The sequence below is a fragment of the Chanos chanos genome, chromosome 4 (assembly GCF_902362185.1).
Source record: "Chanos chanos chromosome 4, fChaCha1.1, whole genome shotgun sequence".
In the NCBI taxonomy this organism is placed as follows: Eukaryota; Metazoa; Chordata; class Actinopteri; order Gonorynchiformes; family Chanidae; genus Chanos; species Chanos chanos.
Genome location: NC_044498.1, coordinates 26,376,498 through 26,392,667, shown reverse-complemented (window position 1 = coordinate 26,392,667; position 16,170 = coordinate 26,376,498). Strand labels below are relative to the sequence as shown.

The window sequence follows — 16,170 nt, the reverse complement described above, 5'->3', positions numbered from 1 at the left end:
AATATAGAGATAAAAAAAACAGCTGCTACTTTCCAGTTCTCATGCATTTCCAAATTATTAAAATGTTTTTGTTAAGATGTCAGTGGTGTAGTTTTAAAAGGTAGGTTTTTCACAGCTGAGTGTGTGTGTGTGTGTGTGTGTGTGTGTGTGTTGTTTACACACACACACACACTCACACTCACACACAGCTATCTTTGTGAGGACCAGTTTGAGTTTTAGACCTTGGGAGTTAGGACATTTTGGGAAAGTGAGGACATTTTGGCTGGTCCTCACTTCTTCAGAGGGCTGTTTGAGGGCTAACACTTGGTTTTAGGGTTCAGGTTAGAATTAGGTTTAGGTTAGGGTTAGGCATTTAGTTGTGAAGGTTGAGGTCAGAGGGTAAGAGGCTAAGGAATGCATTATGTCAATGAATGACCTCACAAAGACAGAAGTACAAGTATGTGTGTGTGAGACAGGCATTGCTGGTGTTGTTTTAAGAGGCTCATGTCATTGGCGCCAGTTAGCTTTTGGACCCCAGTGACTCAGCTCCTCTTGATCCCAGCACACCAAATGCTCTCTGCCTCTCCTAACTCCGGCATGCTTATCAGGTTTCAGGAGATTCTCTCTTTCTTTCTCTCTCCCTCCCTCCCTCTCACACTTTAGGGACCAATGAGGGAGATTCCAATGTTGTGAGAGAGGCATACAGTTTTGACAGTAACTGCATCTAGAACAAACATAGACTAAAATTATCCACAGGGCCAGGGAGTGCTGGGGCAGACACCAGACAACAGAGAGAGAAGTGAGAGATAGCACCAGACAGAGCAGGGAATTGGGGCAGAATTATTATTGTTCTCTGCTGATTTCTCTGATAGAGAAAAGAGAAAAGGGTTAGCGATGAATTTCGCCTTGGGCCTCCAGCCGCTGACAGGGGAGTCGAATGCTGTGGACAACTTGGAGAAGCAGTTGATCTGTCCTGTGTGTCTGGAGATGTTCACCAAGCCTGTCGTCATCCTGCCCTGTCAACACAACCTCTGCAGGAAATGTGCCAACGATGTCTTCCAGGTAGCACAGTTTCTTCCCTGTGTGTGTCCCTCTACTTGCACATAGATGCTGGGAGTATTGTACTGTCATAGACGTCATATAAATATCCTAAAGAGTGTTTGTCTCAGGAAAGGGATGAAGCCCAGCAAAAAACATTGAGAAGTTAGTGAAATCTCTGAAGTGAGTAAAAGTATTATTAGTGGATAAAGTACACTGAAGATTTTTCTGAAAGTTTTGTCAGACAGGTATGGGCAGAGCTGCAAGTTACACCTCAAAGAATAGACAATCCAGCACTTTATATTCTTCATCACAGTTTGTATATATTTTTGGGCTTTTTTACTGCCTCATAAGTTAAAAAAGGACACTGATCACATTCAGAGAATCCAGCATTGTCTGGGGAGCACAGGATTCAGTGTTAATGTTAATGTCAAAGCACAGAAACCTTCTCTCCTGTTTTCCACTCTCAGAGTCATTAAGCTCTGGCTCTGTTTCAGATGTCAGTATGACTATGTGCATGGTCCAGTGGAACACTGGCTGCAAAGTCATTTTCAGTCAGCCCACTTTACAGCCACCTGTTAAGCTGAAAAAATGAACAGGAGTCATTTAATGTATATTCTTATGATAATCTAGAATTCCAGCAGGTGTAGATGTCACTGTATGGTGATACAGGACTGTTGAGTAGTTCAGTGGTTTGTGAGGTACGTTTAAATACAACCAAAGCAAGAGAAGAGGCCGAGCCCCTGCTGAACTGAGTGTGAACCCTGAGAGTGAATGTGAGTGTGAGACCCAGAGCGTCTGTGAAAATACAGACTGACAACCCACTGAGTGCTCATCTCAGTATTCCTGATAATTCAGTAATATTAAAGACAAATCTATGACTGACCCCAGACCTCTAATACTAACTAATACTAACAGATTGTAACATTAAAATCCTTTATATAAGGACTTCATCAGCTGATTGATTATATTATGTGAAAATGGTTATCAAAGTTAAATAGAAATGTATTTAAAAACATAAACAAACACAATTTATGTGAAGAAACACAAAAGGAAGCGGTGACTGGACCAATAAGAATAATAAGATTTAAAACATGTAAGAGTTACTTGGGATTTTAAAAGACAAGTCATTAAATGATACAGCAGTGATTAACTCAACCTATTACTTGGTAATGGCCGTTAAATCGTGCTTATAATGAGCTGTAAATAATGATTAGCTTTGTAAAGACAGAGGAAAGAATGAGAGCTTTCACTGGAAGCGGTTAAGTTTCTCTCTGCTACTGTGCTACTTCTCTACTAATGGCCTTTTTCCCTTTGAGAAAAATGATTCTCAAAATTTCAGTTGTTAATTACAAGAATTCCTCACCTTCTCAGCCAGCTGTTTGTGACTGTGAATCCAGGCTCAGACAGCAGGGCAGACCACAGCACACGAGTGTGTGCCACTGCTCCAGGCTCTCTGTCAGCCCAGAGACACAACGCGGGCTGGAGGAATAAAACATAAAGAAACATTAAACACTCCTCTCTCTTCTCCTCTGCTCATCATATATGTACCATTCTTCAGGTCCACATATGAGCTTGATCAGATAAATACCAGAATCCAGTTGTCAGTTTAGCCTTCTAATGTTGAATAGTCATCAGATAACTCTTTTTTTTTTAATGAAAAGGTGAATGACAGCCTTCCTTCAGGAGATCTGCTGCCATCTCACAGGTTTTCATTCCAGGGATAAAGAGAAATAAATGGTTCAGCTCTCAGGAACATTCAGATATTAGCTTGACCCTAGATTAGATTTAAAGTAAATCCTGCAGGAATATAGATCTTCAGCATGAGGGTTGGTCTCCAGTGGATTATGAGATCTTTTTACTCTCTAGGACCGTAACATGGTGTTACATTAGTGAGATTTGTTACACAGAGACGGTGACCTTCTTTTCAACGTCCAGGCCGCCAACCCTCTGTGGCAGACCCGAGGACCGGCTGGTTTGTCAACAGGGGGTCGTTTCCGGTGCCCGTCATGCCGACATGAGGTGGTGCTGGACAGGCATGGTGTTTACGGTCTGCAGAGGAATCTCCTAGTGGAGAACATCATTGACATCTATAAACAGGAGTCTACCAGGTCAGTGGGTCTCCATCCAGAGTGTCCTCAGTGCAGGTGCAGTGCGCCGTGCCGTCAAAGAGACACAACAAGTATCTGTTGTCTAAGGGATCAGAAACAGTGGCTTTTTGTTTCTTCTTGATCTGTTTTGGATCAAGGTTGATGTTTTTATCTTCATGAATATTTTTGGAATAGAAATCTTTACTTATTTGCCCCTTTTTTTGTTCATTTTTATAACTTATTAATTCTTGTTTTGTAGACCCCAGGCTAACAAGTTTTCACGAACAGGTCCTGTTATTTTGACAGTTTTATATTTTCTGAGTCTCAGCCTGCCGTTTTGGTTCTGTCGTCATAGTGAAGTTTAAAGGTCAGAAGACCTTGTCCTGAACTAAGCTATTTAAGTCTATTTAAGCTTTAGATCAGACCATTTCACTGTACAACACAGAACATCAAAGGTACATGCCAAGAGTAACATGCTGAAGCTTTATAGTACAGGTCTCTGCATTGAGCCCTGGGCACTGAGTCACAGCTATGGAGGGCCACATCAAAGCAGCTTGAGTCAAAGCATAGTTTTCTGACATGCATTTTATATGTAAATATACAGGAAAGGGGAAAGGTTACGATTAGAGATCTGGCTGGGTGTTTGATCAGTGTGTGTGTGTGTGTGTTTTTCTTTTTACTGCTCCAAACAAACAGACCAGTGTTGTGGACCCTCAGGGTTCTAACCATGGCATCCATTCTGCTCCAGAATGCTAAATATAACTGGGACACATTATTCCTGGAGCGATAAAGCACACATCACAAGACTTTTTGTCACACAGAGGTTTATAACTGGGCTAATGTATTTGACAAATTTCTGATACTGGTGATGACTCTTAAGAATCATTAAAGAAAAGCCCTGCAGTATTTTGTCAAGAGAGCTGCTCTGTAACGTATTCAGATGAATGCCATTCCTGGTTAGCATTAGAAAGAGCTATGAAACTGACACACAGGGAGGAGCCAGGAGATAGTGTTAGTAGTGTCAGGGGGGCCAGAGTAAGACATGTCTGAATCAGAGTGCAGATACATACAGGGCACTGAAAACTGTCAACAGTGACACTGCCGTTTTCAGTGCTGATGGGCTATGTGGATGGATCCGTTTCTACAGTGCATGCAGTACAGCCAGACATGTGATTTTTCTGAAGAGTAATACCACGTGTGCCTGACCAGACAACAGATATGTCAGGACCATAAGGAAGATTTGCAAATCAGCGTGGTTTAAAATAAGTATTCTATTGTTACAGAACACGAATGGTCCACCCTTGGCGTGAATCATAATTAAGAAACTAGACACTCTTTCATTACACCCTTAGACATCCACTAGATGGCAGTCTCTTACAAATTGTTTTTCTGCATCTTCACATGCTGGCAGTTGGCATGCGGACAGTATTGTCCTGTGTCGCTCATCGCTAAACCTCAGACGGCATCACCGCATGTTTTTTTGTAAAGTCATGAAAAATGTCTTCATTCAGTTCGGCCAGTCACTTCTCCGCACTGTGTCTATTTTGAGAATGGCTCACAGGTATAAACTTTCCATTTCTGAGTGCAGAGATTTTTCTACCTGATTATAACTGATTGATGGCCAGACAGGAAGGCTTGGCTTGTCATTGTCCTGTCGCTGTCAGGGGGCCTAATTACTCCTCAGTGTCTTTAAATCACACATGAGTGTGTGCATGGAGCCAAACAGGAGTATGTTTGTACGCGCGCGCGCGCATGTGTGTGTGTGTGTGTGTGTGTGTGTGTGTGTGTCTGTGCGCGTGTGTGTGTGATGAGGGTTAACGCTTTGATGACTGTGTCAGAGGACATGCCAAGTGTAATTTCTGTGTAACTGCGGACCCTACACTCCCACTTCACCACTCATATCCTCTTCCTCTAATACAACGATGTTTTGTAAATGAGTGTGTAAAATGGTCCTGATGTGAATCGTGATTATTTCTGCATCCCGCCCTGCAGGGCTCTGACCCCAAAAGCAGAACAGCAGCAGCAGCAGCAGCAGCTGATGTGTGCAGAGCATGAGGAGGAAAGGATCAACATCTACTGCCTGTCCTGCCAGACCCCCACTTGCTCCATGTGTAAGGTGTTTGGGGCTCACAGGGACTGCGAGGTGGCCCCCCTGCAGACCATCTACAAGAGACAGAAGGTAAAAGAGGATGTGTCTGACTGCTAGGACCTGAGCATCTGTCTGTCTCTCATGCAAGACCAGCTGAATTTGATTTCCATTTCCAAACTCCATTTTTAGAGTTGGTTAAGACTCCTTTAACACCCAGAGTAGAGATTACCGCAGGAGGAGTGCAGCAAACACTGAGAGAAGAAAAATCTCTTTGTGCTAAGAGATGTAAATGCCAAGCGTAATGTCAAACGTAAATTTTTCTGAGAGACTTCAGCGACACTCAGCCTCACTCTTCGTTGTGCTCTGACATCACTGTCCGACTGATGTGTGACTTCACACATGCTCTCAGTTTTATTTACTGGGCCATGTTACACTGTGTCTAAGTTTCACAGCTGCCGAATTTCGAGTTCCCACCTTTTGGTTTTTATTTTGGTAGCAGAATTGGTGTCAAAGCATGAAGAATGACTGAAATAATATGAGATTGGAAAAAAATAAAACTGAGCATTGGGGATTACTCTTCATTTCACACTTTGACTGTGAACGCTGATGATACAGTGCGGAACTTCATTGCAGAGGGAACTATCCCCTCCATGGAACTTTACAGATTGGGTGATCATGACCACAGTCTTTAGTCTCCGACTGCAAATAGATGGTCCGAAACTGGATCATATGTGCTTATATTCTCTCTGTGTGATGTTCCGTTGTATATCAATTATATACCAATCTGAATTTGTTTCAGCACACCTCTGTCTAACTTTACATGACCAAAAAAGCAACTTTGTAAGAAGAGGACATGCAGCTAGGATGTCCTACATGACAGAGTGATATGAAGGGTGAAGTGGACAGATGTGTGTGTGTGTGTGTGTGTGTGTGTGTGTGTGTGTGTGTGATTTACCCCAGCAGGTTTCACACATAGTGAGGAGCTCAATCACACCTCACTGTCTTTCAACACCCTTTCGCTCTCTCTCTTTCTTTCTCTCTCTCTCTCTCTCTCTCACACACGCACACACACACACACACACACACACACACACACACTCCTGTCCTGAAAAGAGCATCAGCATCTTGTCAGAAAAAGCAGCTGCCATAGCTCACCACCATACCAGGCGTTTACACTACATCTGCCTCCCCCCAACCCCCCTGTCCTGTCCTGACACTCACTGTTGTCTCCCTCAGTTCCTCTCACTCAGAACAGATACTGTACAAAGTCAACCAATTACATCTGTGAGACAGAGGATATGTAAAGAGCACAAAAGAGAGCTGGTTTCATTTGACAGTGTAATATTCTGGATTACTGACACTTGAGTGGTCTGTTGTTGTTCTTTCTAAACAAAAGTGAAATAATTTCATTTCCCTTGTGTGTAGGTGTAACCTTAGGTGTTTTATGTACCAGGCTGTTGGCATCTGATATCTTTAATTCTCAGATCAGTAACTGCCTTGGTAATATTTTTAGATAGCATTATGTAAATGTCTTGATCTGTTCCCTTTCGGCCCGTGTTTGGCCTGTGTTTGAGAGGTGCAGTGTTTCAGGGCTAGGCTGACCTCGAGGTTGCTGTCTTCTCACTAGAGTGCTGTTAGAGTGACTCATGTATCCCTGTGCTGTTTGAGTCATAGCAGCCTCCTTCGGTCTTCACGCGGATCTTTTTCAGTTTGGCACCAGCCTCGTAGCACTTTCCCCATTCTTTCCCCACCTGCTGATCGATGACTAATTTCTCCAAAATCTCCCACAACCACTACGCTAATTCATGGTGGACACCATATGTCGGTCATTTTACCCCCTTCTATTCGCATATTAGCAGGAGTTTTACTTCACCGAAGGTCAGTTCGCTCTACTATGAGAGGTCATTTATCTTGATTTAAAAGACATGCACACTTACACACAGGTAACAGATGTGTCCATTAGCATTAATGACTTAACACAGAGCGGAGTGGCAGGCAGCTCTTCGAGGACATTCGTGATTCCAAGCAGGTGGCTCTTGGTGACACTTTGTCTTAGAGTCATGGCCCGTTTTTTACACCGTGAATCACAGATTTACAAATGCAGATGAACAAAGTCACTCTGTCATCTGACCATGCTACTCGTTCCTGCGTGCTGCTGCGAGTGCGTGTTTGTCAGAGCAAATACCGTAAGTGACATGAACAAGTCTGACATGGCTGTGTTGTGAAATATGACACGTCTGAGAGTGACGGCCGTGCGTTTATGAAGTCCTGTCACCTTGAGTTATGTTCTGTCCTGTTGTCGTTTCAGACAGAGCTTAGCGATGGCATCGCCATCTTGGTGGCCGGAAATGACAGAATCCAAGCCTTGATCTCGCAGATGGAGGACATCTGTAGGAACATTGAGGTGAAAGAGACATTACCTTCCACAACAGCTGAATTTTCTTACAGGCAAAATTAATATTCATTTTTATATTCAAATTAATATTAATTAACATTAAAAAAGAGTTAAGATAACATAAATCAGGGTTAACAGAAGAGAAACAGGAAACTCACTTCACAGCTGTTTCAAGGAAAATCAACTTTGGGCCCTATATATGGCTGAAACTTGAATTCACTTTAAAAAAAAAGCTGTGTCACAAGTTGCCTTACAGTTTAAACCAGAAAATAGGAAATTGTTTAAATGCAACTTAATTTTTTAAATTATTAGTATATCTTTTAACAGGACTGTGCAGGACAATCCAGTCAGTGTTTAAACAGTGTTGACCGTACATTTCCTGTCATAATGATGCTTGCTAAGAAATTCCTGGGGCTTTTATGAAGTGTTATAAAGCAAAGGGAAATGGATTTATGTTTGTATTTATGGTCAGGAGAATGGACGGCGACAGAAGAACCAATTGTGTGAGAAGTTTGAGGTACTCTCCACCATTCTGGACGAACGCAAGAGAGAGCTGGTGGAGCACATCAGTTGCGAGCAGGACCAGAAACTCCGTCATGTCCGCTCACTCATCCGTCACCATGGAGATCACCTGGAACTGTCCGTCAAGCTGGTGGAGACAGCAATCCAATCCATGGAGGAGCCCCAGATGGCTGTGTTTCTGCAGGTACAAAGACCCGCCCCTTGATAACCGCCAATCAGATTTCCATTATGGTGTTTGTCAGGATGAGAACATGAAGACCCAGTAAACAGTGATTTCTCCAAATGTCTCTTTGAGCACATACTGGTCTGGTCTGTACTTCTTGAGGATTTAATGATTAGTTGGCAGTGAGTCAGATGTGTTACAGCTTGAATGAAACAAGAATACAAACTGTGTGAGCACCCTGAACAACACAAATCAAAAGAGAAATAATTCTCCAGAATACTCTAGCTTTACATTCCAGTCACATCCCTTTGGCCCCATGTAAATGCTTCTGAGACTATTCCTCACATCCATCTGCTCTTTTTGAGATATTACAGTTTGATCTTTTGTGCTGTCTGCCTTCGTCATTTTCCCTCAGTCTGTGTTCTGTGTTCTAAATTCTGACTCACCAATGGGTGCAGAAATGTTCTCACCATTCTGAGAGGCAGTCATTTTGGCTTAGTCAACCACAAAGAGCCCTCGACACCATGCAGAATTTACCAAAATGTACACAATCATCTCACTTAAGTTTGGCACTATTTCAGCCTGTTACAAATGGCTTCAATGTGTTGTTTAAAACAACAACAACAAAAAAAAACGGAGCCAGTCAGAGGAAAGGAAGGAAAAAAGTCAATGGCACAAAAAGGCTCTGTATAAATAGTCTTTGGCCAACCTGACAGTGATGAATGGAGGGCCTTGGGTGTTTCAGCACTCCACCTCACCTGTGGGTGTATCGACCTGAGGTGAACTGATGGGGCTCAGTCGGTCTAAAAGGCCCCCGGGGAGGCTGGGCCTGTGTGACCAAGGCCTAACCCAGTGTGTGCTGTTCACAGACAGTGCTGTCTGTCTCTGGGATGTAAGCATCCTTTCCTGACAAGCCACAGGGGCCTGCATTGATTCATCTCTCCTTATTGCTGTGGTCACTGCTGGAATCCTGGCCTCTGTACTTTCACGAGTCTACCCCCCCCCAGCCATCAATAGTCTCCCCTGGACCTGAGCATGACTCTGATAAAAATGACAGTCCCCAGCAGAAGCAGGTGGTGAGGACAGCCTGTACTGTTCTGAATCTAATCCCTCCACAAAGTTCTATCACTATAAAGCACTAGCCTCAGGTGTTGCTCTCTCAGACAACTTTGCTGTGCTGTTTAGTTTACTGCCTGACGAGTGTCCGTGTGGCGTGATTTGTGCCATGTGTTGGCTCCTGTTGAGAATGTGGTGACAGAGCGATTGGGGAAGATTGAAAGATGTGTTGTTTCAGGGGCAGACTTTCAAAATGCCAGTTTGAATAAAATTCTCTCTCATTCTCTCTCTCTCTCCCTCCCCCTTCTTCTCCACAGAGCGTCAAAGAAGTGCTTAAGAAGTAAGTTATGGTCAATTTTTAAAACTTATTCATTATTCAATAGATGCCTGACGGTCATCCCATCATGACAATAAGTGTTCCGAAAACTGCTTAAGGTGACGGTGTTCTGTGTGTGCGTGCATGTGTGTGAGTGTGTGTGTGTGTGTGTGTGTGTGTAATGTTTCATGCAACACAAACCTGTGGAGACACAGAGTGGCGTGGTGTCTCCCATGCCTATGACACGATTAACCACAGGGTGATGGAGGTCATGTCCTCTGTAGCTGCACAGTTTGTCAGTGACTGATCGCCGCTTCACCACTGTGTCCTCGACAGAATCGCAGACACCAAGGTGGTGGCCTCCAACCTTGAGCGGGCCGAACCGGGGTATGAGAGCATGGCCCACTTCATCGTCAGCACGGAGGAGGTCGCCGACATGCTGAGGAACATCGACTTTCACACAGGTAAACCCTCCATGTAAGGGGCTCAGGCACCTGACATCACCAGCACAGCAAAACCACACTGAGGGAAAATCTGGTTCTGGTTCTCTATGGCTCTTACGTACTTTTAATACACTGAAACACTTCAGTAACATGATGTCTGACCAAACACAAGGGCATAGTGATGCAATGCAATGACAGCATGCACTGACAGAATCATAAACCCATGCAAAGGCAAAGGAAAATTTAAACTCATGAAAGATCTTGATTTTTTGGCTCATTTTTAAATCCAGAAGGGTCTTTTTTAAATGATCCTGTCTCTCTTTTCGAAGTAGTTTGAGCTGATAACTTTCTGCCACAGGTTCGCAGGGTGAAGATGGAGAAGATGGTGTTGACATGGAGGAAGGGGCTGAGGATTCAGTCTCTCTGTCCACTGTCGGGGTAGAGCCTACAAGACACTAGCCTCCCTCGCGCCCCATTAGTATAATCAATGACTGCTGGAAAAACCTGTCATCAGTAGAATAGAGATCTTCACATAAGCTCCACTCTGCCACTAAATATAGAGGTCATGCTGGTTTGGGTTTTTACTAATAGAAATGTGTCACTAATTGGACGAGCAGTGTGTGCTCCAGAAAGATATCAATCCCTGATAAGAAAAACAAGAGAAACTGTCAGCAGAACATCAGGATCTGAGAGCCAAATACAGAATGGCCGTGACCCCTGTGTGGACACCTAATCCCTCCACCCCATAGCTCACACTGTCCCAACCATGGATCCAGAAGGGTGTTTCTGCTGACTGAGGCCTTTTTAACAAGCCCCATAAAAGTGTGAATCAGGCTCTCCTCTATATCTCTCTGGATGTGGACCGCATGTCACATTTATGTCACCGACAAATCATTTAGCTGAGCTTGGCCATGACACCATGTCTTCTCTCGGTCAGCTCTGGCCTCAGACATTGGCCGCCGTGTTTATCAGTCACCACATTTCAAAGCCCACTACAGCCCTGCAGTGTGACGGCACCACTGATAAACTGAGTGAAGATTTGAGTGTAAAATGATACCCCTGTCCCAAGAGAATAGTGCCATACACCTTCGCCCTTTAAAACCGACATGCAATTATAAACTACCATGCAGTAATTGTTCATAATTCCTCAGATTAGTGTTTCTCAAGACACGTTTGTAATTCCTCAGATTAGTGATTCTCAAGACATGTGGATCAACACTACCCTGATTCACAAGTAGGCACATTATTCTGTCAGAGTTAGAAATACTGTTGTATCTACAACATTCTGTTAATATATTCTAAATATACTGGGTGTTTGAATTTGTTTTTGTACATCTGATTTGTTTATGCCGTGACTCAGGCAGTGCTGGAAGCATGGTGCTTTTGAAACTTTGTGGGGAAACAAACAGTCATAGGGGCTTTTAGAGCTGAATATGCTGGGAGTGTTTCAAGGGTAGAGTGTATTTCTCACTGCTGTTCTGTGTGGAGAGAAGGAGGTTGACTTCAATTGACAGGCACTTCAAAATCTGATACATTAAAGTGGATCATAGTTTAAAAAGTCTTTTCTAAGCTTATAATGTTTTAAAAGTTTCTGTTTCTCTAAAGCAAGAAAATAGAGGCTTTTTGACTATGACCTAGGCAAAGGGTACTCTGGAAAGAGTGAAAGACAGTGACACATGCCTCCAAAGAGGGTGGAGTTTGTTGGACACATCAACTGAATCTTTATAGTACACCACCACTCCGAAATTATAAGATCATTTTACATAATGTGGTGTAGAGCCCTTTTCTGTTCTTTTCTTTTTATTCATACATAGTGTCCTCTCCCACTTGTTGTCCCCAATTCTAAAAATAGACACAGTCCAACTGGAGGAAGAATACTGCCAAATACAGCTATCCAACTGCATTCAGTGTGTCTTAGGGCTTTTCCGTGCAGTGACTACAGAGAGTATGAGGGAGGCTTTCCTTGATATAAAGAATGTAGTATTCTTCTCTGAATTGTTTTTTATATGAATCCTCTGTCACTGAATAGATGAGTAGCACATTAACACAGTGCTTTAAAATACCACATGAATGTGGATCTCTGTGTCCAACATCTGGTGTTCGTCACATCGTCTTTCTCATGCAGCTGAACATGGAGACAATGGTGATCTGATATGATGCAGTCAGATGTGCTCATCATGCTGTTGGTCCCGGTTTCCCCGCATTACTGTTTCACACTGACTGTTGTGTAGCCTAGTGAAGGATATAAATGAGCTGCAGTTATAGCTATAGTTCAGCTTACATACTTCATTAGAGGATTGACACAGAGTATAGAACTCACTAACATGCATCCTCTTACACTGTAAAGGATGATTTCTTGGGTGACTTTTTCTTGAAATAAACATGCAGTTGTCCTTAACTTTTACAGTTACGTATGTGCGTGTGCGTGTGCGTGTGCGTGTGTGTGTGTGTGTACGGTGAGTGTTTGTGAACCATGGCTTGATTTGTCCTGACTGATGCTGCCTGATTCATTTCATACATTGAAACGCTGATTTGCTGAATAAGCCATTTGGATAATTAAATGATGCTGATTAGACACGAATGACATTATTATGTAATTGATTTCAGTTTTAATGTTACTTGCAGCTATTTGAAATAATATATTTTAATGAGTAATGATGTTGCAAATTTTGATTGATGATATTATATGTGGGTTATTCATGATATTAGAATACATCATCAGTGATCTTTGGCAGTTTGGTCTTTAATGCACTGTTCCCTTCAAACTTATATTTTAGGCAACGCTGACATCCCTTTGATAAAAAAAGGATTAAAGGATACATCGACATACTGAAAGTGAAGATTTGGTCATATATTTTAGATCAAAACGTTTTTTCGTTTTCTTTGTCTTCCTCTCTTTGTTTGTCTTTCTTTCTTTCTTTATTTTCTGTAACTTTCACAGAAGTCACAGAAGCATACTGATTGACCTTTTTAGTATATCGAACCCATTCTTTTTGCAATTTTTATTTATTTTCTGTTAATTTTATGAAATTCAATTTATTGGAAAAATCCTGTATTATTATTATTATTATTATTATTTGCCATTTAAAATTGAAAAGTCGTATTTATGCAGTTTCGTGGCACGATGTTCATATGTGGTACATCACATAAAACAATTGACAGTATTTCTTTCTGCATTCTGTACTAAGCACGTGACTACAAGCTCCCTAAACCTGCTAAGATAATAAAATTTGGGAATATAAGCCGATTTTTCTCTCTGATTAAGTATGACTGTCAAAGAGTGCACCTCTTTAAATGCTCATATTAAAGAGAAGACAGTAGAGAGTGGAGCGATACGAACCTTCGAGTCGTGGACACCTGGTCTTTGAGACCTACAGACATTTCCAGATGACACAACAGAAACCAAAGCGGAGACAGACTACCCCGAAGAATAGGGACACAAACCAAAAACAATAATTCAGAAAAAAATCCCTAAGGAAATCTTGTTGAACCACACTATACCATACGATTTAATAAATAGTGTTTAAGGTGACTGCCATAGATTTGTTGCGCTTCTATACTAGTTCGACGTCTCACTGGAACGGTTAAAACTCCGTCAGAAACTGCAACACATTTCAAATAAGAGCCCACAAACAGCGCCTAAAGCAGGCTGGTAAGTACTTTCAAACTATCCAAAAACATTCAAAGTGATTAAAACCAAAGGAGATTTATTTTATATCTTAAAAACAGACGGAACATATAACAAATTTTGAATATAAATCAGGGAACGGTGAATATTCATTCATACAAAGAACTACCTGATTTAAAACGAAATCGTCACCTCCTTCGTCTATAACAATTTACTTGTAGTATATTAATGGGCCAAACTTGGTCGATATCCACACTGCTATGTGTTAAGCAACATTATGTCAAGCGGAGATTTTTCCGGTTTGGTGGGGTTTTTACTATTGATTCTACGGCGTTTCCTGACGCGTCAACTGTCCAGCGATGAGACGATTCGTAACGATCACTTTATGTGGCCATGCACTTCTGGCTCTCGGGCAACGTCTCATTTAAGAGATGCGACCTGGCGTGGTGAAATTTTAAGCTTAGCAAGAGTTTCAGTCAAAGGGAAAAAAGCGAAGATAATTTAGGGGTTAAGGAATGCCGTGAGCTGTCTTCTGTCTTCGATTGGAAATTTCTCACTCCTGTCTTTTGTTGCCAACACAGACTTCATCACTTTCCAACCTCGTCTAAATATTTGCGGTTCAGTTCCGCTTGTTCCCTCTGATTTTCGATCCTTGCCATTTCAATCATGTTTCTGAGCAGATGAAAGGTGAGATCAATGGATATCGGGGGATCTTCGTTTCTTTTGGACAACTCCACGAGTTCTTCAAGGCTATTGCCTTCCTCTGGTGCGCGTCCTTCTTCTTCAAGCGGCAAGCTGCGCGCGAAGTGGCCCAGCCCTTTCGAACTTAGTGATGTCAAAGGGTTGCCAAAAAGAAAATGCGAGAGACCTTTGTATGTACCAGGGTTTCTCTGTAAGTACTGCAGAATCTTTTCACCGATGAGATAAGACATTGCATTGTCTCCAGCCTTCAGCAAAACCTCATCAAGTTGATTCTTGTACCCATGGCCGTCGAAGAAGCTGAGGTCTCTGGGTCGGCACTCACTGGTAGGGATGTGGGTAGTCAATAAGATTACAGCTATAAGCAGGGCCGAGGGGACAGGCTTCATAGTGGACAAACTAATAGAATGGTTACCTGCAGCAGAATGTACAAAAAGCAGCGTAAATGTCTCATCTTGCACAGCACGTTCAACGGTGAATATCGCCACACAGCTTCACATCACTTCAACTCAAATTCTTTAACTTTTGTAAAATTCAAATTGACAAAAATTAGCACATTAATCATTATCACTACAAATCAATATAAAGTCAACGTCCTCTACACCAGTGTAGTTTCAAAACAGTACAGCCTATCTCTGAAAAACCATACATAAAGCTATGGTTAGAGGGAAATTAAAACACAAAACCAACTAGATGAACCCAACTAGCACAAAGACATTCATCATAAAAAACACAAGATCTTCAGGATCAATCTACAAGATGATTTGCGCTAAACAATTTACATTTCAAGCACGGCAACAGAATTAAATAACCCTAACTCGAAATGACTACAGTAACCAAACGGCGTAAGACGGACAAGGGTACTCACTTTGTTGTCCCGTGATGCTTCAAAAGTTTCTCACCGCGAAGAAAACTGTCACTCCAGATTTAAGTAAGAAAAGTCCTGCGAAACGGAGATTGGAGTGGAGCGCCCCTCGCTGAACGGTTATATACATCCAAGATAGCTCCACTGACGTCAGTGCAGGAGCATAAAGTGCTTGTAAATTAGGCGACTCTGACCTAAAAAGTGTTAGATGGCCGCTGAATAGAGCCAAGGAAAATCGTCGTACAGGTTATCAATCCGTTATTTAATGCTGACGAACATATTCTCCCTGGCGCATTACCCGGAGCTTCCAGTGAGGCACATTGGCGTGCACAGCTTCTCCGCGTATGCTGCTTATTTTGCGGGATGTCAGTGAAACTAACATGGCATATTTACGACGCACTGGCAAGGACGTAGCATGTTTAACTAGAAAATGATTAAGCACCTAAATCAAATCCGTTGAGAATTATTTCGGAGACCGTGAAGAAAAAAGGCGAACATTTACTTGAGCATGATGCAAAATCGGTTCTCAAAGCATACATGGATATGGGTACAGAGGATCAGAACGTGCGTAATAACTGCGGTCGTGATGCTTTTATGCATGGCTTAACATCGTGAGCAGAGAAGAGAGCCTAAGCGCGCAACAGGGAAACGAACGTCTCCAGCGCGAGCTCTGTCCATGGTTCTGAAAATGTTTCACAAGGGGTCCCTCGAATACATAAATGCTCATTTGCAGTAAATTCATATTAAAAGAAAAATATGAGGCTTTGTTGTGTTTCTAAAAAGATTAAGTGTCTAAGTATAACCATTTCCCAAATCCAAGAGCCAAAGAGCATTTTTCTGAAAACTAATGGAACTTGGTCTCCTCTCTCCAAATCATCTAACTAAAC

The 16,170-nt window shown here is 42.3% G+C and overlaps 2 protein-coding genes across 2 annotated transcripts; one reads left to right on the top strand and one right to left on the bottom strand.

The window, feature by feature from the left end:
• Nucleotides 1-873: 873 nt before the first annotated feature.
• On the top strand, nt 874-10,550 carry trim54 (tripartite motif containing 54). The gene is made up of 8 exons (XM_030771729.1): nt 874-1,041; nt 2,956-3,128; nt 5,100-5,286; nt 7,505-7,600; nt 8,064-8,297; nt 9,650-9,672; nt 9,985-10,112; nt 10,450-10,550. The coding sequence occupies exons 1-8, from the start codon at nt 874-876 to the stop codon at nt 10,548-10,550; spliced, it is 1,110 nt and encodes a 369-aa protein (XP_030627589.1).
• Nucleotides 10,551-14,306: 3,756 nt separating this feature from the next.
• Nucleotides 14,307-14,807, bottom strand: uts1 (urotensin 1). The gene is made up of 2 exons (XM_030772854.1): nt 14,600-14,807; nt 14,307-14,536 (listed from the first exon to the last, which is right to left on the bottom strand). The coding sequence occupies exons 1-2, from the start codon at nt 14,805-14,807 to the stop codon at nt 14,307-14,309; spliced, it is 438 nt and encodes a 145-aa protein (XP_030628714.1).
• Between the last annotated feature and the right edge of the window lie 1,363 nt (nt 14,808-16,170).